Raw genomic sequence first — 27,513 nt, 5'->3', positions numbered from 1 at the left:
CATTAACTCAACAGTCGGGTGGCTATGCAATTCATTAACTATGAGGTTGGATTTCCTGAACTGAATTCTCTACTATGGAATTACCATAATGTGATCTATAGCAAAACAGAGAGACAAATAACCATAGGACATTCCCTTCGTCCCCGCCGACAACCCGCCTTCAATGGCAAAATAACCCTCAAACTGCGGCAATAATTTCATCAGCCCGTTGCAGAGCGTCAATCATCTTCTTGCACTCCATACGCCGCTGCTTAGTGAAGTCACTCTCCTGTAGTGCGTCATCAAACACTTCCTTCTTGTATAGCTCCGCCAAAAGTTCCCGTTGTAGTTCTTCCTTGGTGTGCTGCACGAGCTTCAACATTACGAACTTTGGAACAAGATCGGCAACGGTGCGTTTGACAATACTAAAGTAGGAAAGGAGTAACAGCTCTGTCAAGGGACACCCGATTAGAGAACCCCTCAAGCAATGTACGGATAGTAAGCAGACGATACTCACTGATGACCTCGGTCTCCATGTACTCCCGCTCGGATAAGTTGCCTGATGCCTTCAGGACAGGAGGAGGGTTCTCCAACACGCCCGGCTTCTTCTTTTTAGAGAAGAAGCTCCCGAAGAAACCGTCTGAGTTGTTTGCCTGGGCAATAATATCAGCATTGGGATCGCGGGCCGGTAATGCAGCTGCAGGAGAGTTTGTTGACGCGCGGGGGTTCTTGGGATCAACCGGTGGCTGCGGTGGAGGTGCTTTTGAGGCATTTACGCGGTCGTTTATGATGGCCATGGCCTGCAAGATGTCATCAGTGCACCGAAATGGAAACAGATCGTAGTCGCACACCAATATACCTTGTGTCCTGTTATGAAATCGGGGTGTCCTGTATTAACGTAACACGCCTCCGCTCTAACGATGACATGTGAGCTCCTGGGCAACATTCGACTGCGTGAAACAATTGTACGTACGCAATCAAGTCCTGCACACATTTATTTGTGGGCATCATGCATTTCTGAAATCGACAACAAGCGTAAGTTCAGCTCGTCCACATACTGAGCTATTCGATACACTTTCGGAAAGTGAATGGAACTTACTTTAAAGAAATTGATAACAACGGTATAAAACCTTTCTCTCATAGCCGGGAAACGCTTGAAAATCTACACCATAACATTAGCCTGTCAGCTCAAAAAACAGTATCTGACACTGTCGGTATTACCTGCTTCTGTAGCAACTTGTTTAGAATTCGCACCAACTCATCGTAGATCATCGACGCGCATTTCAAACTTGGGTCCTCCAACCTCCGGATCTGCTGCTTCACAAGTACTTCCTACAAAATCATTACCATCGGGGGTTTGTACAAGCCAAGAGATCACCGATTTTTCATGCTACTACTCACAAAGGCAGCGGTTCCCACAAAGAGAGCAGGTGAAGATCCCTGTTTGCAATGTCCCAATGTCCATTAGTATATTGTTACTAGTCCACAAAGAATCCCTAGTCTTACCGAAGAGTTATATAAGATGGTCCTGATGTCGACATCTTTGATCTGATCAAATGGATCCATGCTTCGTATAGCTGAACCGAATATCTCATGGAACACAAAGCTAATACGTGCGCCGCCGCTGAGCTCATCACTAGTGATCTCATTGGAGGTACCATCGATAATTGTTCGATATTCATTGGTGAACTCAGTAATCACATTGAGAATAATGTTGGACTGAAAAGAGGGAAACACCATGTAAACATTTACGTATTGGATGACAAAGAGGCCACATGATACCGTACCTGGCTAGTGGAGTCGTCTGTCAAGACATCACCAAGTTGGGAGAGCTCCTGTGTGTACTTTGCGAGGCCTGCCTGAATCTTCGCTTTGATCTCGGGTAATGTGTTTCGAATGTGGTGCATCAGAATCTACAAGATATCTCATCTGCTTAGAAATGGTTCGGCTACGGATGGCATAATCGGTCACCCCATCTCACAGACCATGTTGAGCTTCCTCGCAAGGAATGGGGTACCACAGTACTGAGCCTTGCTTTTGTAGGAGGGGTGATTCTCAAAGAAGCTGCGTTCTCCCTCCAAAGCAACGGAGATTTTCTTTTTCGATTCAATATCCCGTTGGCCACGGTTGATGACAGGTACGTATCCTAACAGCATGTGCGGTCAGATGTTGCATCATTGCATTTCGAACATTTTCACACAATCAAGATAGCCACCTAAACGCAGGGGAATGACACGTCCGGCAAGAATATCCACCACATCCGTCCCCTGATCCATCAAATCGATCTTGGTAAGCACACCAATAGTCCGAACACCATCGGGATCAACTTCACGCGCAAGTTTCAAGCCATCAGAATTTGCCAAATCGGTGTTGGCCGCCGTCACAGCCAAAATGATTGCATTATTTTTTGTAATGAACTTCAAAATCATATCACGGATTTGCTTCTCAATATCTTTGGGCTGATCACCGACGGGCACCTTTGTCAATCCCGGAAGGTCCACGAGCGTGAGAGTCAGGACATTTGGCGAATAAATTCGGAGGTTGATTGGTTCAGGCGAAATGCCTGCGTTCTTTCCAGTCTTGGCCTCAGTCTCTTTTACAATTTCGTCGCGAATCTCGTCAAAATTCGTGAACTTTTTCCCAGGAATATGAAGAAATTCTCCCCATTCATCGGCCTCGACATTTGAACCCCTCGGTGGAGTGGAAGCACCGTTCGGAGACGATACGACAGGTGCGTTTCCATGGAACTCCGCAGCAGCGACCCCTCCTACTTCCCCTTTTGAGTTTGGCCTATTGATGAGTTGCAAAACGAGTGGCCGCCTGGTGACAATACCAGTTCCTAAGGATCGCCAATTCAGCAACTGACACTTCTGAATAGCAGAGAGGTATTGATCATGTCTCATCCATGAACATACCTCGTGGGAGGAAATCCCGGCCTACAATGTTCTCTAGCACGGAACTTTTACCGCTACTCTGACTGCCAATGACAGTAATCTAGAAAGTAACAAGGATTTTAACTACCAGCAGTATGGGCATTGTGCGTAGCTTCCCACGATGCAATGTCCATGAAATCCATCCAACGACCAAAGTTGGAACCAATTTCAAAACATTGGCCTCAGCATGTTCCCATCCTTTGAATAATCGCAACATGTGTACGTACCTGAGGAAGGTCAATAGGGTTGGCAACGCCAACGGCCGCAAATGCATCCTGAAGTTTGTTTACTGGAAAAGCGAGGGTTATAAGTTTTGACTGCGAACACAGTGTCCGCTGGCAGAGTCAGAACGCGCACCTGTTTTGATGAGGTTGGTATCCATCGTGACCCAATGTTAGGGTGGTTATTCTATTTTCGAGTGAGCGCTGTATGACAATGCAACGAATTCAAAACGGACTAGTGAAGATAATTGCTTATTCGGTTGTCACCGACTGCAGAGTGGGGAAAATGCCAAGATGATCGGCGCCGTGCTTCAAAGTTACTTGCCGCCACCTTCAAAGGCCAACTTACCCCATAATAGAGTGGCTTAGTACAAATGCATCACGTGCGTGGCTGGCAGTAGCACGTGAGACAAGGACGTTACCACTACATGCTGCAAACACCTACTCCCCGGGTTTGGTTCAAGCATAAACATCCATTTTTCAATTCACGTTGTAAGCTGCAGAAGGACCTGGCTTTTTATAGGGGTTTCTTGTTGTCCTGCTCTTTGCTTCCGGTACACCCTCTCGGCTCGAGATAGCGCGGCGAGCTCGGTGCAGAACAATCAATTTTCAGAAGACGAATAGTCGTGTCTGGACTGGTTTTCAGTCATTAGGACCATTTCATATTTTGACAAGTGTCGGAAATTCGGTCAAGTCAAAGGAAATTGGAGTGAGATTGAGTTATGACGACGAAAGGGACCGGAGTGGCCGTCAGAAGAGCCAATTCGCGCAAGCGATCAGCCCCGAGTTCTGCGACGCCTCCCCTTCCCTCCCCTACACCACCGCTTGGATCACCTCCCATTGATGCTACCATTGGCATGCCTATTACCGGTACGAATGCTGTCAGTAGCCCTGTTGCCTTGCAGCGCCTGATAAAGCCAACTGTGGGGGCACCAGCTACACCAACGTCAAATGGTAACCGAGGTGCTCTGAGCGCTACCGCAGCAAGGAATGTGCCGGCATTTCTCAATAAGCTGTACAAGTAGGTGTTGTCAATCAAATATGAGCAGAGACTAGATATGCTAATGAGACTTTCTCAGTATGGTGAACGATCCTTCTACGGATGACTTGATCCATTGGGGCCCAGATGGTACAACATTTATCGGTAGGTGAATATGACCCTTGCTGACTAAAGCTCTTGTCTAAAGCATGTAGTATTGACAGTGCAAAGACACGAAGATTTTGCCAAGGACGTTCTGCCTCGATTCTTTAAACATAATAATTTTGCGAGTTTTGTCCGTCAACTCAACATGTACGGCTTTCACAAGATACCACATCTTCAACAGGGGGTGCTACACAATGACGGGGAACCGGAGATATGGGAATTCAGCAATCCCAACTTTCAGCGTAATCAACCCGATCTCCTATGCTTAGTCACGCGAAAGAAGGGTCGCGAGAATGCTGAGGATAAGGACGGGTCTTCTCTGGACGTAAATTATATCATCCAAGAGATTGCGGCGATCAAACGGCACCAACTCACCATCAGCTCGGACTTGAAAAATATTCAACGGGAAAACCAGGTTCTTTGGAGCGAGTCGGTTTCTATACGTGATAGATATCAGCGACAGCAAGAAACAATCGAAAAGATCCTTCGCTTTCTGGCCTCCGTATTCTCGTCCAGGAAAAAGCCGCTGATGAATAAGAAAAGGAAACTGCTACTTGGCAGCACCCCGGGTGGAGTAGAGGATAGTCCAGAAGACGTCCGAGCAGGTGAGTCACATTCAGACATTTGGAAGGGCCATTCTGCACCCATTGCTCCCATAAATGAAATATTGGCAGCCTTGACGTTGCATCCAGCATATGGGAAGCTAATAACATCCTGTCCCATGGTCATGTAGATGGGACCCAAACAAAACCAAGGGGTTGGACAGTAAACGCATCATTTTGTTGACGACTCGCACTAACTCAATTACGATTTTTTTGTTTAGAAAACGTCAACCAACGAGTACGGGAGTTGATGCAACCTCCCAGCATAAGCTCATTAAACCCGAACCTGATGCAGGGTGCCATAACCCTTCTGTCCCCCGACAGTTCGATTGTAAATAATCCCATAACACCGGACTACAGTCAGCAACTCGTAGCGCAAAATCAGAACCTCACGAATCTTTCACAAGCAACCGATAGCGTTTCAGACGACATTGATTTATTGCAAGATCATCTTCATAGCATTTCCTCACTGGTTGGCCTTGACACTGGATTGGAGGACCTGGGAGACTATGATGTGTCGGAATTCTTAGGTCAGGACCCTTCCGTTGATGGGACTGAGGAGGATAGGCAAACGCTTCTTGCTTTGATGCGTCATCACAATCCTCCTTCTCCTACAGCATCTTCTAGTAACGGCTACCTTGATCCACTTACTACGACAGCGCCACTACCAAACGGTGCGTCCATGTCGGCACTGTCTTCAACACCGGGGCTCGTAAACATACCAAATATCGGTGATCCATCTCTCCCATCTTCGGTTGTCCCAGCCGCGATACATCCCTCGTCCCTTGGTACACAACCGCCGTCTCAGGCAGCAGGCATGTTACCAGATCCACACAGCCTACTAAGTGGCAGCTCCATGGATACAAATGGGCTCCTGACTACCGCCCCAGTCGACCCGACGCTCCTACCTTCGCTGAATATGGATGACCTTCAAGACTCGTTATTGGGTGACTATGAAGGCAATTTGGATGATTTGGTGCTACCGGAGATGGATGGAACGGATTTCGACTTCCTCAATGATCATTCCACGGCTTTATGAAATATGGGGCGACCACCATGGGACTGACTGACTCTGGTTGTTATCTTTTCGTGACGAGGAGGCGGAGGACTGGAGAATAGATTTGTTGGATTACCGAGTCAATTGTGCACGCAAATTAGTTGTCACCCGTATCAGGCGGCGGATATTGCGGGGTTGGATATTTTATTGATATCGGGTGTATTATTTTTGTTTTACCTCCTCCTTTTGTAAATAGAGTTGTGGGGCATCACGCTGGCCGTATGGTCATCTCCGTTCGTCCCCCTTTATGTTCCTAGGTTGCTTTCCGCTCGAGCTAGCATGTTGCTTAAATTTGAGTAATTTACACATGGGCTCTGGCGAGAGGAGTGTGCTCATAGCGGAAACTTTGGGCACGGGTATCATACGAAACCCTGGTTCAAAAAATGACGCACCAATATTCTGATCACGTTAACGCAACAAAAAATAGTATATTTTGTACAAAATGGCTAACTTAAATTACTAGGTTTCTACATTGTGAAGGAAAGACAAGCGCTTCCAGTCTCGCAAGTTGATATTTGCATTGTGTCAGTCTTTGTATTCGACTGCCACATCGACCTTCTTCTACACCTACGCTTATGCCGCCCATTTGGACCCACCCTTCTTCTTCTTTTTCTTCTTTTTCTCCCCTTCGTCGACCACTTCCGGCCCACTCTCTTCCCACATGCTTGCAACACCCTTCACACAGTCTCTACCATCAACGTTGTTCTCAATTTGCCATTCAAGAGATTTGTGAAGCTCGGTCAACTGGTACGCAACGTCCGGCGTGGTTTGGGGTGCGTTGTTCAGGAACGATGTTAGGGTTGGGAATAAGTCATTTGAGGGCAGTGGTCGGGTAGATTCGATGTAAATGTGGTGCGGAACCGTTGTTGGTGGGATATATTTAGTGGCCATACTTGTGTATGTGGAATGATCTGGGGCAAAATGTTGAGCGATGGAGAACTGGGACACCGAATGCATAAATATGTGGCTTTGATGTGGCTTATCAACCACCTCCAGACTTCAAATCAAATACTTGCAGAATTAACAATCCAGCAGGCTACGTAGATTCAAATAACTATCAAACTAATCAAAAAATGAAGGCATATATGTGTACAGCGGCCTTATGTCCCCAGCTTAACCCATTCTCCCAGCTCTTCCACAAAATCATCCACATTGTCCGCTGTGATCCCCGCACATTGGGCGATAAGGCGTCTCAACATACTTTTTTCCTCCCTTTTCACCTTTTTTAACTCTTCACACTCGTGCATCAACGTCTCTGTCGTCAATTCGCACATTTTGATCCTCGCCACCACATCTGCAGCATCTGTCTTATCGTCTGTCTTCTGTATAACGGCCAATCTGTGCTCCAGCTCTGCTATACGGTATTTAAGGGCATCGTAAAGGGCGTGCTGCCCAAGAAGGCGGGCAGTTTCGGCTTTCGCTTCCAGTAATTGTTGACGCGTTGTGCGCAGAGCCTGATCTATGTCACAGGGTTGTTGGTGGTGGTCACAGATACGAGTAAGGAAATTTGGTTGGGTATCGGAAGTCATGTTGGGGATTGGTGGTGAGGTGGTGCGAAGGGTTTGTTCAGGGGCGCTTTGAAGATCACGTTGGGTTTCTCTGTTATGTGTCGGCGTGGTTGATTGAGCGGCTGGTGACAGGCGTGAAGGGCGACCTCTAGGCATTCGCCCCAAAGGGGAATCTCCGCCCTCGGAATCAGTTGTTGTCTCCTCAACGTCAATGGCCTTTTCCCGAAGATCCTCTCCGTCCAGGTCATCAGTATAGCGAGTTCTTCCGTTGGGAGAGGTACTTATCCGCAAGTTTGGAAAAATTGCTGAGCATCGGATTTGCAACAGTCTTTGTATCAAATATTCATGTCCAGTTCTGCGTGCTAACATCAGTGCGGTAGCACCACAACAGTCCCGAACGTTAAGGATATCCTCGTCGACATGCACCCACTCATCGGCAATCGCCATCGCCAAACAGTCAGCATAGTAACAAGTCATAGCCATTCGCCCACGACGTTGTGCCAAAAGTGCCACATGATGCAACACCGTCCTACCCTTTCTGTCCACACATGGTAAACTATCTCTTAAAGCTTCCAAAAGCATTTCAAAAGTGAAATGACTATAGTTGGCCCCAGACTGGATGGCCCGCATCAATGCTGTTTCTCCTCGCTTGTTTCTAATCATGGGATCGGCACCGAATTCGAGTAGCATTTCGACGACTTCCATGTTGGCTAGCTGTGCTGCCCAATGAAGAGGTGTATTTCCTTCATTGTCAAGAACTAGGTTCACTGCGTACACATCAATCTCGTTCGTGTCAAAGAGTAGAGTGAAGAACTCTTTGGCGTCTCCAATTACAAACAGCGAGAGTAGGAGATCGCGTTGTTGAGCGCTCAATGGCTTCGCTGGTCGTCCGGGAGGGGGGATTTGAGTAAACTGGTCGGAATTCTCTAGCTGTTCGGTCTCTTGGAAGGAAGAATAGCGCGGGGCGTCAAGGCGGTGATCGAGACCAGTCTTCAACCGCTTCGCTGTCGAGGTGTCAGCAGTGTCCGGATCACCATGTTCAGGTGGCTTTACGGATTTCTGGGTGCCCGCCTCTTTCCTTGCTCGTTTCTTGCGTCCATTTGTGGAGCATGTGGACATTGGTGTTGGTTTAAGATTGAATATTTATTTGGTTCTGTTCTGCCAATGTTCTTTTGCGCTGAATGTCTCGACAAGAACATTTAACATATACTGCAGAGATCGCTGTTAAATGCGACGTCGTGTTCTGTGACTGATGAAGAAACACCCTGCCCCACCTGCCCCCACCATCTTCCATCATAACCCCCTTTTCCCTTGCTTCTCGAGAACGTTGGATATTGACTCTGGCCCATAACACGCACCTTGGAGATCCTCCGTTGCAGATCGTGTCAACGAAGATTTTCACGAAAGAACATCATTGCTTCAGTGGTTCCTAGCAGTCTTAAATCTCCGTCCAACGTGCAAGTCCAGTCCCTGGTTGACATGGTCCTTTGTGATCTGGGGGGAAGGTGATCCTGGAGGAGAGTCAGCGTAGGGCGCGCTGGCACAGCCATCAGCTGGCAACTGGCCTTCTGATGTTCTTACAGTTTGAGATGCCTAACAGATTTCACACTGAAGCACGACCACAACCATGCCCACAGCAACATTTGATGCGCTCGGTACCCTCCTATCCTTTTATCATCCTTCCACTGTGTTCTGTAGCCTTTTCTCCCTCCCCCCGCAAGCATTTCAGTTTCTCTTTGCTACAACCCTCAGGGACTATATGGCGGCTTCTCTCGCCGGCTCCTTCATACCATTAGTCCAGATACTTGAAAGTGCCATAGGTCGCACATTGGCAATTCACGGAGTTGAATATCAAACACGGAAGGATGACTTTGACAAGGTTGTAAAGGCGTTTACTGAGGAATTAACACTAGTGGAAGGTGGTTTGGAAGCAATAAGAAAAACAGCGGATGCTGGCTGGAAGGTTTTTGTTGTGACCAATGGTGGACGGAATGTCGTACAGGGTGCTATTGAAAGAGGTGGTTTGGGAGAGTTGATACCCAACACCGCCATCATGTCGTGTGATGAAATTGGTGTGGCCAAACCTCACAAGGATGTATATGAGGCAGTAAAGAGGAAAAGGGACGACCAGGAGATATGGATGGTTGCAGCACATGCATGGGATCTGATGGGTGCCAAAAGGAGGGGATTCAAAACTTGTTGGGTGGAAGATGAGGAAAAGCTATGGATGGCAGCATATCCGCCTCCGGATGTTCGAGGTAGGAACCTGATGGAAGCAGTGGAGAATATGTTAGCGTATGCTAGAGAGCATCAACCAAAAATAAGCAAACCAGAAGCATGACCGGCAATGCAAAAGTGCTGATAAAGCCCAGAGACCAAGATGAACAAATGCAACACGTGACCAGATGCTTTTGACAGCCTTTTTCGATGACAGCTAGTAGGAGGAAGCAGCTGCAGCATGAAATCACAATTGGTTACCCATATCATCACTCCGGAACAAGTAATGTGATGTCTACCACCGAACTGCCCATTGTGGCTCGGCTTCCAGAGGATTTGCTCATCCTGATCTTCCGGTTTGCGAAAGCAGCTGAAAAGTTTCCTGTATTCTCTCTCCTACCTGTTTTACAGCAGGTAAACCGACATTGGTACTGTACTGTTCGCAACGCGGGCGTGCAATTGTGGCGACGTGTGGAATGGAGCACAAGATCACCGCATTGGAGGTTTACTGAGAACAAACTACTGCAACTGATCGAGATATATGGACAGCATGTTGAGGTACTGAACTTGGACGTCCGAGCTTCCGTTCCGCCATTGGAAGACGATTGGGAGGTGGAAGATGACGATGTGAATAATGGGGATACAGAGCTACGTCCGTGTCTGGAGATGGCTACTCCGGGAACGTCTTTTCAACACATCCGTCAAGCTAATGCACCTAGCTGGAGTTTCAATGAGCAGAAATGGGCGTGCATATTCAGATGTCTTCCAAATCTACGAGATCTGGTCATTCTAAGGAGAAGTCTGAATTATCCAATAGACGCCCATTTCTTGGATGTTCTTGGGTCCCATTGCCATCATCTGGAGCGACTGACGCTGTTTAACCCCTGGCAACCATATTTGAACGCGCAAGAATCCAAACTATCAAGGAACTGGGAACCTAGCATCAAAGATATTAATAAACTATTGCAAAATACGGGCAATCTCCGCGTCCTCCGACTTGGTGCCCAACGGTTTTGTGGGGACATATTGCGCGGTATTTTGCGCTCTCTTGCACTGTATGCACCTGACATTCAAGAGTTTGATGTGGATGAATGTGTAGAGGGTGATAGTGGCCCATACGACGTTGCTTGTGTTGATGTGACCCCGACAGACTGGGAGCTTTTCTGTACCAACTGCAAAGACCTGCGATATTGGAACTTTGCACTTTTGAAAAGTATAACAGCTGAGGACATGATGATATGGACGCAGCACCCAAAGAGAGAATTACGAACCTTGAGGCTGGAACGACGAGGAGTGTGCGGCAATTGGGGGTTTGGACCCGTGCACCTCGCCACAGCAATTGCGGCTTGTCCAAAGCTGGAGCAGCTAATTATCAATACAGAAGATGGGTGTAAGTAGACATTCCGGCTCTCCCAAATGTGTTAATACTGATCTATAGTTGGATTGCCACTGATGAATCCTTCGCAGGGTTGGACGATGACGGGATGTCCCTCGTGTGCTCATCGTGTCCGTATCTCAAGCACTTGTTCCTGTGCATGGATGAAGACATGGCCATGACGGATGTTAGCCTTGCGCACATTGGCCGTCTTTCCCATCTTCAGACCCTAGAAATAGTGTCTAACCCTACAATCACTGCCCATGGTCTCCTTGAGGTCATCACAGCTCGAAGATTGGCATCCCATTCGCAACATGCGCAGGGACACTTGGAGATCAGCATAGCTTACTGCGCTCAAGTTCACCCCATGACATTTTTGGAGCTGCTGCTCCAGGTTGCGAGGTCGGCAGAACTACCGTTCGGAATACGGCGGGTTGTCGTAGATATCACGAATCAAGGGAGCACAGATGAGGAAATGGATTACGAGATGGAAGGTGTAGTTCAAGAGCTTTCAAAATTTTTTGAAAAGGTGGAGTGTTCCTACGATGGGCTCTATTTCCGGTTCGCGTACAAAGTAAAAGAACCTAGTAGCGTAGGAGCTCAATGATAAGTAGTATAGTATATCGATGAGTGAGAACTATCTGGGAAGCTTGCATTCAAGAATGCTGAGATTTTGGTGGAGTGTTGCTATCACGGGCTCTATTCCCTACACTATAAAGTAGCATAGTAGCGTAGTATATCGATGATTGAGAACTTGGAAGCCTGCACAAGGTGGAAAGGCGCCAGCTCGTCGTTTGCCCAATACACTATCTCCTTTGCATGTCCAATACTAGTCATCCAGTTGAGCAAACGCGTGACTAAGCAAATGTCCGAAAGCAGACAATTTTGGTCCCTGAAGAGTTCTGTCCGCTCCCATTGCCAAAAGCGAAAAAAGAATTTTTAGAAGTTTTTGAACGCTCTTCCCCGAACGTGGACGAGCGTCGTGGTCGGGGACGAAAAGAAAAACGTTTTTGTCGATGACGACTTGCTGCAGCGTGAAGCATGGCGTGGTGGATGTCCAGCGCATGCCATATGGCCACGCTCGTTCAACGACAAGAGCGTTGTTAGCCGTCGTATGGTCGCATTTGCCATTTGTGTTGCGGAGTCAAGGGCATGTCCTTTTCCGCAAAGCACATCTTTTACTGAAAGGAAAACTCTAAATAACGGCAAAAAAACTGCCATCGACAGTATCCTGTCTTACCCTGAAAACTCTTTTCATGGGGACTGGTTTGCCATGCTAGATGCAATACGCCATTCAAAGATTTTTTGTGCGAAAGCCACTGATGTAGCGTGTGTACTGTAGATGCTTCATGGGGGCTACATGCACGTTTGTTTGTTGCATGCAGAATGCCAAGTTACGATTGAAAGCAGCAGCAGGACAGCACACACTATTCGATAAATCGAAGCTATGGACTAATAGAGCAATCACGGGGGGGATGTGGAACGAGAAGGGGGGTTTGACACGGTGGAGCCGGCAAGCTGGGCAGAACGTTTTCAACGTTCAATGGTGGAAGGATGACAATTGTTTCTTTCATGATTACGGAAGAAGGTTTTCCGTTGTGGTTGTTGTACCGTTGATCTGTAGGCGCATGAATCTTCCACCATGCCATGCAGGCCGAAAAGTTTCTTTTGGCAAGCCCCTTTCGATCGGTGCAAGGAGAGGAGCATGCAGGACGCAGACGCCCCGTGGGGAATCCCGCAGTGGGATTTCAGTGTATTGGCCCAAACTTAAAAAGCTTGGCCCCTATCCTTGAACCCCTCCGTATACTCAAATACTAGATATTAATTATGTACCTTCCGTCCATTCTCGCGCTTTCCACCCTCGTGCTCGCCCAAGCCGTTTTGGGCGCACCGACCCTTGAGATTAGACAAGCTAGTCCAAACTACTATTACAAGGGCTCCGCATTCACTGGCCAGACTGTTAGCGGTCGGGCTACTTACTATGGTCAAACTAGTATGTTGACAATCCAGAGCGCCAATCTCGAATTAAAAGAATTAACAGATTGTTTCTACCATCCAGATGATCCTAGTGATATCTCGCCACAAAAGAGTACCGGGTCATGTTTATATACGCCCGGCTCTGTCACAAAGTGGTTTGCTGCGTTGGTGTGTTGGTTTTACAATGGATGTATTTTCAAAGTCTCCCAAAATGTTAACATCTGGTCTCTCCTGACAGAACTCTCAACAATACTCGAACGGCCTCTACTGTGGCATGTGCGTTCAAGTGACATGCACCGACCAATCCAAGGTAAATGGCATTTTCACACACGATATCAAATTCTGCCAATTGTACTAAGACAACGATAGTGCGCTGGCGGGAAGCCGATCGTTGTCCAAGTGGTTGACCTGTGCCCCTCCTGCGGGTTTGGAGGTCTAGATCTGTCCTTTGGCGCCATGTCAGTCTTAATGAACGGTGATGCCAATGGTATGTTCTACCTTTTTTTCCTATAAAATATCTATTGCATTTTCTCATCATTGTCTTGCTGAATCTAGCGGAACTTTACGGGACGACTAGCATGCAATGGCGTCAAGTCGACTGTAGCCTCCTTGGAACAAGCGGTAGTGGATCTACTCCCCCTCCCACATCTACGTCGGTGAAACCGACCAGTACCATCAAACCATCTTCAACCTCGAAACCGTCCTCAACGGTTAAGCCAACTACAAGCCCCAAGGTCACTACAACTATCAAGGCTACCACAACCGCCAAACCCACTCCATCCTCCGGGTTCACCGGATGCCAGAAATACACTGTAAAATCCGGTGATTCGTGTTGGTCCATTGGACAGAAATTCGGAGTAAGCGTAGCGCAACTCGACCAATGGAATAACAACAAGTGCTCGAGTGGATATATTTACCCTCACGAGGTCTTGTGCGTTTCAAAGGCGTAGGGGAGATGATGTTTATGACGCTGGCCGTTCCAGCAGTGATTTTTTAGATACTGGTTATATTTGTAGTGGGATATTAACGCAGTGGTGCGATGGAGCTACTACCCATTCTTATGCTTAGACTATATTGTTGTTTTGTTTTGTTTTTGTGATTAAACAAAGTAATATTGTACTTTACAAACGTGCAGAGTTGATTTATACATCGCTGTCCAGCACCTTGGGGCTGCATCATATAAGCAGGACGGACAGAACAAGCGGATGTTGACCAGAGTTGTCACACACACATAGAATACGAGTTCAGTGATTAAACACGATTAATATCTATTATTGATTTATAAGACTTACCAAAAAAAAAAGCTATTCGTAAACTATGAGGAAAAACAACGGACCCATTAAACGTACGACTATCAATCACTACATTAAGAGTCACTATCGCAACTATCTATTATATATCTATGACCACCATGCGACACTCAGTCTGTTTCTAAAAGCCCCAAGTCGTTCGGCGACGGTATCACGGCTGTGGGTAGCTACACTACGGGTGGAGTCTATGCTTCTTCGGAGAACGCTTTCGCCAGTTCCAACAGTGTAGTTGACAGCTGCACGGGTGGAATCTAGGCTGGTGCGGACAAGGGAGCTGGTGGTGTTCAAGGCGGAGCGGGTTGTATCCATGGTTCTGGCGGCGAGGGCTTTAGAAGTGCCCACACCGTAATCGACTACAGCTTTGCTGGTCCCGACTCCATAATCTACTACAGCTTTGGTAGTGTCATAGGTTTTGCCGACGACTGCTTTACCAGTACCGACTCCGTAATCAACGACCGCTCTGGTTGTTCCAACACCGTAATCAACCACCGCTTTGGTGGTATCGTAAGTCTTGCCAACAACTGCTTTGCCGGTTCCTACACCATAGTCAACTACCGCTCGCGTTGTGTCAACACCATATCCGACTACTGCCTTTGCAGCCCGAACTTCCATATCAACTACACTTGCTCCCAATCCTACAACCGCCTTTGTAGTATCAACAGTCCTGTCCATGACAGCCTTGCCAGTACCCACTCCGAAATCAACCACAGCTCGGGTCGTGTCAACGGTCTTTCCTACCACTGCTTTGCCCGTATCAACCCCATATCCAACAACCGCCTTGGCAGCCCTCACTTCCATATCGACCACACTCGCACCGAATCCCACAACTGCCTTTGTGGTGTCAACCGTCCTACCAACAACAGCTTTGCCAGTTCCAACACCATAGTCGACCACAGCTTTGGTAGTATCAACTCCGTATCCAACCACAGCTTTCGCCGCCCGCACTTCCATATCAATAACATTCGCACCAAAATCAACAACTTTTCCTGTTGCAGCTTTGGTTGTCTCGACCCCATATCCAACAACGGCTTTGGTAGTGTCAACGGGGTTGAAAACAACGGCCTTGGTTGTGCCCACCCCGTAATCCACCATTGCTTTGGTTGTATCCAGGCCATAGGTCACAGCCGCCTTGCCACGTTCCATGGCAGTGTTCGTTCCAGAGTCGACGATAGCACGCCCCTTACCAGCTACAATCATACCGTTATCCACGCCTTTCTGAAGCCGTGCTCTGGCGGCTTCCACACCTGAGCTCATTGCCGCCTTTCCTCTGTCAGCGACCGACCGACCTACTTCTATTCCAGATCCTACAACAGCACGCCCCCTCTCCGCAACAGCAGCAGTCGTGTCCATTCCAGCTGCGACAACAGCCTTGGTTGTATCAACACCCATAGTGATAACAGTTCCAGGAAGGGCGACCGCGGCTTTGCCTGTTTGCATGCCAATATCGAACGCTGCTTTTGTAGCGGTGACAGGGAGAGCGACCGCCGCTTTGGTTGTCTGAACGCCGAAACCAACCATGGCCTTTGTGGCGGTGACAGGAAGCGATACGGCGGCTTTGCTTGTAGACAGTGCAAAGTCCGTGCCCGAACGGGCTAAATCGAAGGTGTATGAAAGCAAGCCTGTTCGAGGCTTTTCATTCGTTGGGGCCGCAGGTGTGTCGGCAATTGCCTCAGGGACAGTTTGGGCAGCTTCCGTCACCTCCTCAGGACTCTCCACAGAAAGAAGGTCATCTTCCGGAACCACAGTGTAGTCTGGTGGGTTGGGAATTTCCTCAGGGGTAGCTCCACTAGCGATGGCCTCGTAGCGATTTTTCATCAGATGCAGAGACTTTTTGCTGGCAAGCTTGGTCAACATAACCGACACCGGTCGTTTGCTGGCCTTGAGATGATCGCCCCTGCCAATAGTATCTTCCCATTGGACTTTCATCGATTCAACTTTGCCATTTTCACCTCGTATGTCAAGTTCGGCATCGGAAGAGTTTTCACTGTCCGAGTTTGCGTTCTTGGGAGGAGGAATTGGAGCCTGTTCATTAGGAAGAGATACTTCTTCCACATCCTTTGGGGGAACATCAGGTCCTGAAACCGACGTATCACCCTCGGCAGCAAAAGCAGTGGTGGTACTCGCCCATTCAGTGCTCTGGAACGGCGACTCCTTCTCGGCAACGGGACTAGTATGCATGCCAGCTTGTAATACCTTTGCTAAAGCATCCAAAACCAGTGGGCTGATAGGATCAGAGGCTCGCGATGTTCCAGCAGACTTGATCGCATCACGCGCAGCTGGCGATACTGCAATCTTCTCAAGTTGAGACTCGAAAGAGGGAGTCGCTTCCGTTTTGGCCGGTGAAGGCTCGGCTGCAACGGCTATAGCTGTCTGAGTAGGGGTATCTTCGGCATCCGGACGGGTCATGGTGACCTGTTCGGTCTTTACCGATGTGGTGACTTCTGACTTGATCCTTGAGTTTGGTATCTTATTTGCTAGCACACCATCAACCCCTTGAAGCTCCCCGGCGAGTTCACTGGCAAGAGCCTGAATACGGTCGGTTACAGAATCAGTGGATCGGCGCGGTTCAGCCGTTTCCTTGTTCTCGTTAGGGCGCTGACTAATCTGTTGTACCGGTTGAGCATCAAGCTCGGGAAGCTTCGCTTCCAGGCTTGCATCGGACCCGATCATGGGCTCCCTCGAAACACGGCGCGATAATCCTCTCGATTTGGCAGATTGCTCCAATTTGTGTCCAACATGACGGGTCGGCGACTTGACTTTATCGCCACCATCTGGCGGACACGCCGCGCAACGTCGACTCTTGGTCTCTTTCTCGGTTGCTTCCATCAAAGTGTGGACAGACTCGAGGTTCAGATCAAGAATCTTCGCCTGACGTTTGGACTTTGACCTTATAGAAGACTTGTTTGAAGCGCTTGCATGATCTGGCCAGTTCCACTCCCGGCCATATCCAAGGTTCTCAGATTTGCCCAATTCTGAATTTTCGTGGTTGACTCGTTCCTGGCTCTCCTTACCACTTGCAGCAGATGTAGAAGCAGGTTGTGGATTTCCGAAATCTAATTCGAGTGCTGAGAATGTTCCACTACCGCCAAGCTTTACAGATTCCTTCCGAGGGGGGACGATTTTGGAGATATCTTTGGTGAGCTGTTCCTTGGGCCTTTCCTGAGACAGTTCCCGTTGCTGTCGCGTTTTCACTTCCTGAACCCGTCCCTCTAGCCGATTTGGTGAAAGACGAGCCTTCACTTCCGATAATCTTTCGCTTGCTGCCGGTTGTTGTACTTCCGGAATCAAATCCTGAGGCACCTCTGGCGATCGGCGTTGCGGGGGCTCATGAGACAATTCACGTGTGAGATCTTTACGGCGCCTCTCCTTTCGCGCATTTCGCCGCTGTTGCGATTGGCGTTCAGGGGATACAGAAGCTGTAGCAGATGAAGACAAGTCTGTCGTTGAAGAGGGATGGGTGGAGCTTTGCTTCCTGGGAGTTGGACGACGTCTGCTAGACACACGGATATTGCGACGTCGAAGATACCGCTCAAATCGCTCAATCTCACGTTTGGATGCACTATGCAAGACAATCGTCAACATGTTATTTTTAAAAAAAAAAAGTGTAATTTGAAGCTTTACGAACCTGGGAAATTGGACATGATATCCGAGTCCGTCTTCCAGAGGAAACACGAATGCGTTAGGTCCGTCTTTATAGACTTTGGCGCTTGGCAGCAGTGGGTGCGATATGGATGCGTCAATGTTGAGATATAACTAAGTAAATTGTAAGGAAGAAAAGATTGCATTAAAGATCCAGTACATACTGGTAGAACAGGAAGGTTGCTTTAACCTACCATCTCAAAGCCAGGCATTCCAACTGTCAGCAGCTTACATTCCCCTTCAACAGCTTGTCCACGCTGATTGCCCTGTCCATCCACTCTGGAGCAGACAGCGCCAGCAATGCGAATCATTCGCGTCGCGAGCCCTCCCTCGTCGTCACTTGACGAGAAAAGGGATGAGGTTGATCCACTGGTAGCGACAGATAGCTGAGAAAGTCGCGCCGCATCGCCGTTCCGAGGTCCAACGGGCGACGTCGGGGTCGCTGAGCGAGCACGGGACATGTGTAGTTTCTTAGTTATACTCGGGAATCAGTTTGCCAGCTGACAATAGAGGTTCTTCAACTGTATCAGACAAAGCGATGGAAATGACAGAGGAACGAATAAATGCAGAAGTAAATCAAATGGAATTAATGATTGATGAACCAGCGTTCTGAGCTGTCCAGATGTTAATTATCAGTCGTAGGGAGAATAGGAGTTGTGCAAGATGAGGTATGAATAGAAAGAAGAGAGTGTGTGCATTTGCTTGCAGATGAGGAACAGTGAGCAGCAATGATGGTCTGGTGCGAAAGGACAGACGCGTGAATGGTCGCTGCAATCTTTGAAAGAACAACCCGCAGATGGAAATGGGGGGAGATGACCTGCAAGCGCGCAAGATGAGGTTTACAAAAACTAGAGACACACAACAAGACGATGGGAGGGAAATAAAAGCGAGAAACCGCCCATCGGGTGACAAGCGACAAGGCTCTCCTCCTACTTCACGTGTATCTTTTACTTTTTTTATTTTTCCCTCCCCTTCTTCTTCTTCTTCCCCCGTCGTTCCCGTTTTTGACGAGGCCCCGAGCTGCTTCCCGAAATTCGCATGCGATTTCCTTTTCAGTGGAATGACGTTGGAAGTGTGAAAACGCAGATCGTTTGATTTTTGTCCAGATTCGGATTAGCAACACGCGTGGGTTTTTTGTTCGCGTGTGTCCGTATATGTCCGTCTTGCAGCATGGTCGTTGATGCAACCTTTTTGGACCGTCGATTTCTTTATTGAAAGCGGCAGGAACATTTCTTGTTTTATTGTAAAAATTACGGCGGGAGAAGCAAAAGAGAGAAACATGGCTTGCTCAAGCATCCATGAACGCTCATCACGATTCACGATGCATTGATATCAGCAAACGGGCAAAAAACGAGAAAACGCAAAACGGCTGTGTGATCTCAAGAAATTTATGATTTTGCCTGTTCATACAATTATAAGCATTTGCCAAATGGCTTTGCAAACGATCACGAGGAGCGACCATGCCCATGCTGCTGTCTGGCATTTGAGTTTTGCCACTGTAACATACTAAAAACTATCTAATAAATATGTCTAATAACTATTTCCATTTAGCTCCAGTTATATATGTTATAACACAGCATAGGCACATAACATAATTGAACCATTAAGAGGCATAACCGAAATAGTGGTCCAATATTACACAGCTGATGTATTGAAAAGCTCCAAATAATGTAGTCATCTTTGATCATTTCTGATCGCAGATGTGAGTACAGTAAGAGCGTGAAATCTAAAGGACTACATCAATCCTGGTAACTACTACTAGGGAATTATACATGCAATACATTACGGTTGTTCTAACCGGGTAACTAGCGCCCACCACCACGAGAGAAATCCTACTCGCCCTTTGATTCCGAAATTCTTAGTCGGAGGATGTTTCAGATACTACATAAAATCAGAATTAGACTGGGTAATACGCGCGTGGGAAAAATCATAAGGATATACCTGCAATCGTAGCAATATAGTAGTAGCGGCATTTGCAAGGGGTTATGTTGTTGTTGTCAGGCGGATGAGGTCCTCGACACCAGAGCAGTATTCTCATGATGGACTTTGAGAGAGCATTGGGCAGATGCTTGCGAGTTGAGGGATAAAGAAACAAGAGGGAAGAAGAAGAGGGGGGTTTATATAGAAAAACTGAGTCAATATATTGAGTCATGCAGTTGCCGAATATTCCTCTCATAGATGGCCGCAAAGGGATAGTAATTGCAATCCCGTTCATGGCTGCACATATTGGACCCGTTTTCATAGTATGGGCGCACATATTGGACCCGTTGAGCATCTTTTGTGCATCGAACCATAGTTCATTTGCCTAAATCGAGGGACATCTTGCATTTCATCTCATTCGATCCAATGGCCACATCTATCTGCAGACTGACAGTCTTTTTTCTGCCCACATATGTATTCCTAACAAAGACTTGCTACTTGTACTTGTCCTGGCTGTGCTCCCAACCCAATGTTTGCAGTATTCCTATGATATATTGAAAATGCAGCCAAACAAAGATGTCAATCGTCACCCGACTTTGTGACTTCATTGCCGCGTCCACCAAAGAAGCTGATGTTATAATAGATCGATGCGTTGATGATGCACCTTTCACCTCTAGTGCTATCCACCAATCTATAGTATTCAACGACCCATCGTCCTAGGAAATCACGCGCATCTTCAACTCCCTTGTTTTACTAGCTAGGTACTCTTCCCGTATCCGCTTATATGTTGGATCAATGGTCGATAAGGGGACCGTGACACCATCCCTCACTACTCCTGGATCAATTGTCCTAACCTTAGGGCGGAAACTAAGATCGTGACTTCCATCAACCACTTCCTGAAAGCGGGTGGTCGGAACAATCAGCCCTATTCTGGTACTAAGCTCTTCGTTTGGGATGGCTGACAAGATTGACCAGAATTCTGTATCTTGAAGCCACAAGTGCTCTTTGGTAATGTAGCCTCGATCCACAGCATCCTTGATGACCGCCCCAGCGAGTTCATACAAGCCGATGTGCTCCGGATTTCCGTACACATCGCGATCGGTGGCCATGTATGCCTCAGCAAGAACTCTCGCTACCTGGGGGTCCGAGCATACAATGCAATTTTCCGCTACCCTCAAGTTTTCCAGAGTTCGTTGGACTTCGGATTCGCTCAATTTATCAAATGCCAAGCAATCACGCAGTCCGTAGTCCAGACGATCAGCACACAGCTTTGGAGAGTCTTGCTCCAGTAGCGGATAGTCCTCCTCCTTGAGGAAGTCCCGCCAATCGTAGCCGAATGACTTGAGCAGTTCGGGAAGCTCAGTGCTCAACAGATAACTCTCTTTCTGCAGCTCGTGGTAACTTTCTGTTCCGCGAAACGCATGGTCGACAACGTGGCTCAATGCCGTATGGCTGATATCGTGAAGAAGAGAGGCAATCTGCTCTTTCAAACTGGCACCGAGTTTGCGGACAAGAAGCATCGCACCAACGCTGTGCTCCAAACGAGTGACTGGCGGCGTCATGGCGAGCAAACCGGTGATTCCATGCTGAAGCACACCCCCTAGACGCTGGACGGCCGGGGAGTAGATGAGGCGAATGAGGACATCCTCGGTGATTCTGACCGTGCCGTGGATGCCATCTACTACGGTGAGCGAGCCATCGTCGCTCCTCGTGATCGTTTGCGACCGGTGCATCTTGCGATCACTCTACTCTAGGGGGTGTTCTGATGCTGTCATCGCACGTGACGCAGCAGAGCTTCATCAAGCCTGCCGTCCATCATGCTTCCCGCTCCCGGGGACGGAGGTTGGCTCCGAGCGCATTGTTACGGAAGCAACCATTTTAGCTAAGGGACGGGGCATCTGGTGTGATGGAGGTACTACCCATCCCCATGCTTAGACTATATTGTTGTTTTGTTTTGTTTTTTTGTGATTAAACAAAGTAATATTGTACTTTACAAACCTGCAGAGTTGATTTATGCATCGTTGTCCACCAACATGAGTTTGAGTGCGACCAAATAATTTGTTTTGGTATCAATTGCTTTGTACACGATACTAAATGCACCAGCGCCCCTATAAAATGAGTAGGAAAAATACAGGTTGAGCTATCCACAAATCTATCTTATTCCAACAACCCATCGTCCTAGGAAATCACGCGCATCTTCAACTCAGTGGTTTTACTAGCTAGGTGTCAACCTCGATCCGATGGGGCCTTGGGGTTGAGATCAAAATCCAGCGAAAGCGTTCTCATAACATTTCTCCAGTGTGTTTTCACCATTAGAATTGTGGTGAGGACAATGCTTGCAGGAAGAATTGTATCGATGACATTGCAAAAACCCAGTCGCAGAAGGCATTCCATCTTTGCTGTCTACATAGTGTGGGAAGATCATACAATTTACAGTGAGACGTGCCCGTTTTGACAGTTCGAATACGTCCCGTTCATCAAGCCGAAACACTCTTCCCTGCGCTTGGTGAAGACAAAAACTTGCTTGACGTGGATGAACTCTTCCACATCACGCGTGGCAATCTACAAACGGGCACGGATAGCCTCGTAAGAGACCGATTCAACGATCCCTCTGTCGCCCATACCGAGGATGACCTTTTTCCAGCGGTCAAAAAAGTCGCTGAATGCGCAGTGAATCAACTTTTTTTATGCAGAGGAGCGTGTATCCACTCGAGAGAAGTCTAGCGAGAGCTTTGGAGGCATGGTTGCTTGCAGAGGTGAGGGGGGACACCGATTGCTGAGGAGGTTCATAAGAAAAACAATTAACACCTCAAGGGGGAGGTTGCTGGGTAAGAGAAGGCTTTATGTGAAAGGAAAATGTAGTATTTTGGCAAGAAAGAATGATGGCAGAGAAAAGTGTTGATAACTAAACCCTATGGCGGGCCCGTCCCAGTCTCAACACATTCTGTCCACCCAACTCAAACTCATCTCGCCAACCTGAAGATCCCAAGAGACCTACAACAGCGAGAGAGTCTGCAGTTGGGAAGTTTATCGTTCGCTCTCCGCAGTCAGTTTAGGACAAGACAGTCTAATAACAGTGTCATCCAGATAAGACTGCATTGATAACTTGAAGTTTGGAGAGTTTCTCACTCGACAGCTTGTATTTGCTTCTTGTTGTCATGGAGCTGTTTTGACCACGTGAGATACAGTGATTCATTACATCCAAAAATGGGTATATTGGATGACACATCCGATCTGATCTTGCAGCTGCTCGCCAACTTCCCACCAAACGGACGACCCTCGATATGGAATTGTACATAGATCCCAACGAAGATGACAGCTGGAGGAAAGATGTCGTCAATGAGTTACAAGATCTGCTGGATTTTGATCAAGGTTGGCGTCAATTCCAAAGCTCTGTGTTCTCTCCGCAACCAATTGAATCCTGATGATGCCCACAGGTTGGGAAGAGGACTTCTTCCAGCGTACTCTGAGAGGCTCAGCGGCGCCCTTTCCCAATACTGAGTATGACACAGAAAGCCTTTTACCGACGTTGAATGCGCTTGCAATATCCCTGGGCTTGGAACGCGAAGATGTAGAGGTGGGAGATATCCTCGACGACCTTCTTGACGAGGAATGGGCGATGGACGAAACCATGTTTCGGAAGGAAGGAGATGGTGTTGTATTTGTGGGGCATATGGCGATATTAGAGGAGATTGCTCGTGGACAGTGGCAAGAGGAGGCGGACTGTGCTCTGGTCAGGACTATCAAAGGTAGAGTTTCAAGATACTCTTGTGACATGTGACTGAAGGTCGTTTGTAATAAGCAGGGGAAGGGGGTACCATGTTGGATGGACGACGGAAGCTTTCCAAACTCGAAGAGCCCATCCTACCAGCAAAGACCACTGGGACCTCCGCCTATCCATTGTTCAAACCTTCACCATCTCTGAAGGATGTGTCCGCCAAGCTCCCTCTTTTGCGGATACCTGAAACCAACGACTTCGTTGGACGAAGCAGCACAGAATTGCTCTTGTAGGTCTAATCTTTCAAGCTCTAGCTATGGCGCGTCGCTCATTCCAGAATAGGAACGAGGGATTTATCGCTACAAGAGATGCGGTTGATATTCTCCTAGAAGTTTTGCCTACTTCGAGCGATATTGGCGTCTCTGATACTGGGGATGGAGAATGCAGCGCGAAGGGGATGCGTCGTGCAGTTGAAGAGATGCTTTGCCGTACGGTAAGTGCGCAAGCGGAATACGTCATAGAGACCGAATATTCACCATTTGCCAGCCCCGAAAAATGACATGTCTTGAATCCCCCATCTTTGCTAATCGCCATGACCCTGAAGAGATCTCTCGAATAGTCTTTCTCCAACGTGCTGGCAACAAAACTCCTCCGCCGGAAGATTCGCTGGAGAGTGATGCACCCTTTAACGCATTGGTCGAAGGAATTCGACAGATTGATCCATTGATGGAATTGAAGGAAAATGAGGAAGATGAGGGAAGAGACCAAAGAGTGCCTGGTTTGGAGAAAGTTCTGCACGGTGGGCTGTCACTCAGAGACTGCACAATAGCCAGATTCATCAATTGAGCTCAACCTGTTCACAGAATCTTTAGCGTCCCAGGAGGATAGAGTCCACCTACAGAGCATCCTAGAGGACTTTCAAAGTCAGCAAAGTGCCAGACAAGTGGCAGGACACTGGATTCAATCTGAACATGAGCATGAGTATGCTGCCTTGGAAAATACTAGTCGAAAAAGAGCACGGAAGATTACCCAGATAGGTACTTTTTCGTATGGAGATGCAGGTGGAAGAGATTACTCTGGATGTTGATATGATTTGTTCGAATCCTGTTTAGAGCTACCTATATTTCCTTCTTCGAGTGAACCGGGAGTAGGGTCAAAGTATGTGTTTGGCGGGCATTTTGATATTTGGACAAAGAAAGGGTTTTAATTGCTTTTCCAGACGTCATAAGCGGGATGATTCGCCTTCAGAGTAGGGACGAACTCTGGCATTTCATCGTGGTTTCTTACCAATTAATCAGATTCTTTCTCAGATGCTTTTCGGATGCAATGCGAGTGGTCCTCGACGCATATCCTACTACGAACTTGTCCCTGAGTACCGATCAAGACAATGAAAACCCACTCAAAGACAAAGCAGAAATGGAAGTTGACCAAGAATTGGAAAAGTTGTTTGATTTTAATGTGGCTAGTGCAAATCATGTTGCTGCCATATTGGACGCGGAATGGGATATGGCATCCATGAGGCAACTTACCGGTAAAGTTAGTTTGGACAAGAAGGCCTGACAATATACCTCGCTCCTTGCTTAGTCTCTCGGATACTCCAGCTCCCACTCTGCCACGACCTGACCCCTTCCACCCAAACCCGGATCCGTGGCCAAACTTTAAAGCCCTACTCACCGAACACCTCAACATTCGAGCGTTCGAAAGTTTCACCTCGGTAGAACTAGCGCTGATGCATTGGAACCCTGTTGCAGCAATGCAGCGGATATTCCCGGGTCGGGTTGTTATCGACAGAGATCGGTTTGTGCAGGATATTCTGAAGGAGGGATTGGAAGATCCGGTTGCTGTTGATCTTGATTTTGAGGGGATTGATGTTGGCAGAGGTATGCAAACCAAGACCGGATGTTAAATGTCATTATACCCTAATTGCTTGTTTTGCGTGAAGATGCATACCGCGATATGCTGCCTTATCACGAGAAACTCAAGGGCGATGAGTTTATTGACACAATTCGCTCGGTTTGTCCACGGCAATCCGCTGAAGTTCTGGAAGATCACAGGCAATTAAAATCGATCGATCCGCTGGCACGGGTCTTAAATGGTGTCAGAGAGATTTCATCGACTGCCGTGATCGGCGATGGTCATGGGCAAGGTGAACGCACCAATGTTAAAGACCGAGGGTTTTCTGGGACGTTTTTTCCCTCAGGAGCGCCAGACACTAGGGAAGTCATACGCCCAACACCTGATGAGCAAAAATGCGATGAAATTCTTTCGCAACCGAAGCTCACCGCGGTTCCCAGTTCACCTATCCGGAGCGCCCATGCCCCGACGATCGAGCCTACCACCGGAGCCTCTTTGGGAAGTTCGACTGTCTCAGTACAAGCCGACGCGATTCTTGGCATTGACGATCAGGATCCGAATGATGATGCACATCCTTTGCGTCAACCGTTTTCGGTACAATCTTGTTTAGACGAGTTTATGATGTTGCGAAGCCGGCAACCAGGTGAGTGGTTTACTGGACATCCTAATGGCGAGAATCTTTCTGTTAATTGACGACGAATTCAATTAGTACCGAGCAAACCAAAACTTTCCCAAAAAGCAGAAAGGGGAACCAGAATTGATACCGTGCCCAAAGCCCAACTTGCTCCTCCTCTTACGATGCCGAAAAGTGCCACATGGACCATACCCGCCTTTGACACCTCAACCGCAACCCGCCACGTCTACATTGCTGGACAACGACTTCTGACCAACCGAGCGCTAGTAAGGGCATTGGAGAACGAGTTTGCCGTTGATTTACTGGAGCGAGATCTGGATTTCCGCGGGGTGAGCTCCAATTCTTTTGAAATACCCTCATCACCTGTCGAGTGGTAACTTTTTGTAATAAAGGCGGGACGTGGGCCGAATCCTGTCAATCGAGATGTTGACCTCATCCTAGATGAACGAACTTGCGTCATGTGAGCAACGTATTCGCTGCGATACCCATACCTCCGTCTTACGACAAGCATCTTTTCAACGCAGATATTACCCCTTGAACCACCTTCCCCTGATAACAACCACACTACCATCCACTGCGCAGGGTACAGCCCTCTTAACGCACCTGTCAAAGACCGATTTAGGCCACCTTCTCCTCAAGTCTATTCTTCATTACAGCCGGATCTACGTTGTACTAGAAAAGGAACCATCCTCGACCTATGTGTTTACACCACCAGTGGTGAAAGGCTGGAATGTGCTATGTGGTTTTTGTGCCTGTTTAGAGGGCATGGGTGAGGTTGTGCGATGTTGTATTTCAATGAATACGCGGGAGAGTGCTTGGATTGCTAGGTTTGCGTTTTATACCCACATTTCCGGCGCTTCAACCTGAGCTCGTTCTGATTTCTTGATTCGTTTGTGGCAGGAATATCGGAGATACGATTGCCAACAGCTATTTGGTGCCGAATGTGACGACTATGCCACGTTCTTGGTCGTCAAAGACCGCATATGAAACTCGGACATGGCTGGCAAAAGAAGAATCGGCCGTAAGATCGTTTCCGTATCAGTGTGAACGCTCTCACTCGTTTCTCACTTTTTTTTTTTGCTTTTGTGGATGTACAGCAAGAACGCTTTTTATCATCATTCCCGCCTCTTAATCCTTTTACATCCCAAATTATCTTGACTCTCATGACACTACGAGAATTTTTGGGCATGGGATTGGATGAGATGCAAGACAAGGTTGGGATTTGGGTGGGTGAGCGGGGCGTGGTAAGTACCGTGCTTGTCCGTATATTAATTTCATATTAATTTTATGAAATGTTCCATGTGCAACTCTTGTTCCTCGTGTCTTTAGAGGCTTTTGTATTCGTTGGTGCATACTTGTTTGGATGGGGGCGGTATACTGGAACAAGAAGAAGAGGAGGATTGGGTCTAATGGGCGGCCTATTAG

At 47.8% G+C, this 27,513-nt stretch overlaps 10 protein-coding genes across 10 annotated transcripts; 5 read left to right on the top strand and 5 right to left on the bottom strand.

Annotated features, from left to right (window-relative positions):
- Window position 1: 1 nt before the first annotated feature.
- SPPG_07284 (dynamin-like GTPase VPS1) lies at window positions 2–3,454 on the bottom strand. The gene is made up of 14 exons (XM_016755448.1): window positions 3,270–3,454; window positions 3,140–3,201; window positions 2,895–2,973; window positions 2,195–2,818; window positions 1,965–2,125; window positions 1,767–1,892; window positions 1,486–1,698; window positions 1,381–1,419; window positions 1,201–1,311; window positions 1,079–1,141; window positions 953–996; window positions 839–893; window positions 497–779; window positions 2–429 (listed from the first exon to the last, which is right to left on the bottom strand). Exons 1-14 carry the CDS (start codon window positions 3,292–3,294, stop codon window positions 179–181), a joined length of 2,136 nt encoding a protein of 711 aa, XP_016605396.1. The 5' UTR covers window positions 3,295–3,454; the 3' UTR covers window positions 2–178.
- A 140-nt stretch (window positions 3,455–3,594) lies between these two features.
- SPPG_07283 (uncharacterized protein) lies at window positions 3,595–6,249 on the top strand. The gene is made up of 5 exons (XM_016755447.1): window positions 3,595–4,154; window positions 4,213–4,277; window positions 4,337–4,882; window positions 5,011–5,034; window positions 5,101–6,249. Exons 1-5 carry the CDS (start codon window positions 3,856–3,858, stop codon window positions 5,916–5,918), a joined length of 1,752 nt encoding a protein of 583 aa, XP_016605395.1. The 5' UTR covers window positions 3,595–3,855; the 3' UTR covers window positions 5,919–6,249.
- An 84-nt stretch (window positions 6,250–6,333) lies between these two features.
- Window positions 6,334–6,858, bottom strand: SPPG_07282 (uncharacterized protein). Its single transcript, XM_016755446.1, has one exon. It carries the CDS (start codon window positions 6,825–6,827, stop codon window positions 6,510–6,512), a length of 318 nt encoding a protein of 105 aa, XP_016605394.1. The 5' UTR covers window positions 6,828–6,858; the 3' UTR covers window positions 6,334–6,509.
- A 26-nt stretch (window positions 6,859–6,884) lies between these two features.
- SPPG_07281 (uncharacterized protein) lies at window positions 6,885–9,014 on the bottom strand. The gene has a single exon (XM_016755445.1). It carries the CDS (start codon window positions 8,561–8,563, stop codon window positions 7,037–7,039), a length of 1,527 nt encoding a protein of 508 aa, XP_016605393.1. The 5' UTR covers window positions 8,564–9,014; the 3' UTR covers window positions 6,885–7,036.
- Window positions 8,547–9,813, top strand: SPPG_07280 (haloacid dehalogenase, type II). The gene has a single exon (XM_016755444.1). It carries the CDS (start codon window positions 9,072–9,074, stop codon window positions 9,783–9,785), a length of 714 nt encoding a protein of 237 aa, XP_016605392.1. The 5' UTR covers window positions 8,547–9,071; the 3' UTR covers window positions 9,786–9,813.
- A 139-nt stretch (window positions 9,814–9,952) lies between these two features.
- Window positions 9,953–11,865, top strand: SPPG_07279 (uncharacterized protein; the record flags this gene model as incomplete). Its single annotated transcript, XM_016755443.1, has 2 exons — window positions 9,953–11,051; window positions 11,129–11,865. 2 exons carry the CDS (start codon window positions 9,953–9,955, stop codon window positions 11,641–11,643), a joined length of 1,614 nt encoding a protein of 537 aa, XP_016605391.1. The 3' UTR covers window positions 11,644–11,865.
- An 865-nt stretch (window positions 11,866–12,730) lies between these two features.
- SPPG_07278 (uncharacterized protein) lies at window positions 12,731–14,150 on the top strand. The gene is made up of 5 exons (XM_016755442.1): window positions 12,731–13,029; window positions 13,096–13,181; window positions 13,252–13,323; window positions 13,383–13,500; window positions 13,569–14,150. The coding sequence occupies exons 1-5, from the start codon at window positions 12,864–12,866 to the stop codon at window positions 13,961–13,963; spliced, it is 837 nt and encodes a 278-aa protein (XP_016605390.1). The 5' UTR covers window positions 12,731–12,863; the 3' UTR covers window positions 13,964–14,150.
- A 117-nt stretch (window positions 14,151–14,267) lies between these two features.
- SPPG_07277 (uncharacterized protein) lies at window positions 14,268–19,296 on the bottom strand. Its single transcript, XM_016755441.1, has 3 exons — window positions 18,157–19,296; window positions 17,949–18,076; window positions 14,268–17,882 (listed from the first exon to the last, which is right to left on the bottom strand). Exons 1-3 carry the CDS (start codon window positions 18,421–18,423, stop codon window positions 14,414–14,416), a joined length of 3,864 nt encoding a protein of 1,287 aa, XP_016605389.1. The 5' UTR covers window positions 18,424–19,296; the 3' UTR covers window positions 14,268–14,413.
- A 1,034-nt stretch (window positions 19,297–20,330) lies between these two features.
- On the bottom strand, window positions 20,331–21,676 carry SPPG_07276 (uncharacterized protein). The gene has a single exon (XM_016755440.1). The coding sequence runs from the start codon at window positions 21,613–21,615 to the stop codon at window positions 20,599–20,601; it is 1,017 nt and encodes a 338-aa protein (XP_016605388.1). The 5' UTR covers window positions 21,616–21,676; the 3' UTR covers window positions 20,331–20,598.
- Window positions 21,677–23,163: 1,487 nt separating this feature from the next.
- On the top strand, window positions 23,164–27,498 carry SPPG_07275 (uncharacterized protein; the record flags this gene model as incomplete). Its single annotated transcript, XM_016755439.1, has 17 exons — window positions 23,164–23,254; window positions 23,320–23,631; window positions 23,688–23,889; window positions 23,943–24,093; window positions 24,147–24,399; window positions 24,464–24,637; window positions 24,713–24,758; window positions 24,820–24,849; window positions 24,911–25,131; window positions 25,202–25,480; window positions 25,543–26,097; window positions 26,164–26,417; window positions 26,481–26,548; window positions 26,613–26,915; window positions 26,989–27,109; window positions 27,186–27,332; window positions 27,418–27,498. The coding sequence occupies exons 1-17, from the start codon at window positions 23,167–23,169 to the stop codon at window positions 27,496–27,498; spliced, it is 3,285 nt and encodes a 1,094-aa protein (XP_016605387.1). The 5' UTR covers window positions 23,164–23,166.
- Between the last annotated feature and the right edge of the window lie 15 nt (window positions 27,499–27,513).

The sequence above is a fragment of the Spizellomyces punctatus genome (assembly GCF_000182565.1).
Source record: "Spizellomyces punctatus DAOM BR117 chromosome Unknown supercont1.15, whole genome shotgun sequence".
Lineage (NCBI taxonomy): Eukaryota > Fungi > Chytridiomycota > Chytridiomycetes > Spizellomycetales > Spizellomycetaceae > Spizellomyces > Spizellomyces punctatus.
The sequence above is the reverse complement of the archived record's forward strand: the minus strand, read 5'-3'. Positions and strand labels throughout refer to the sequence as shown.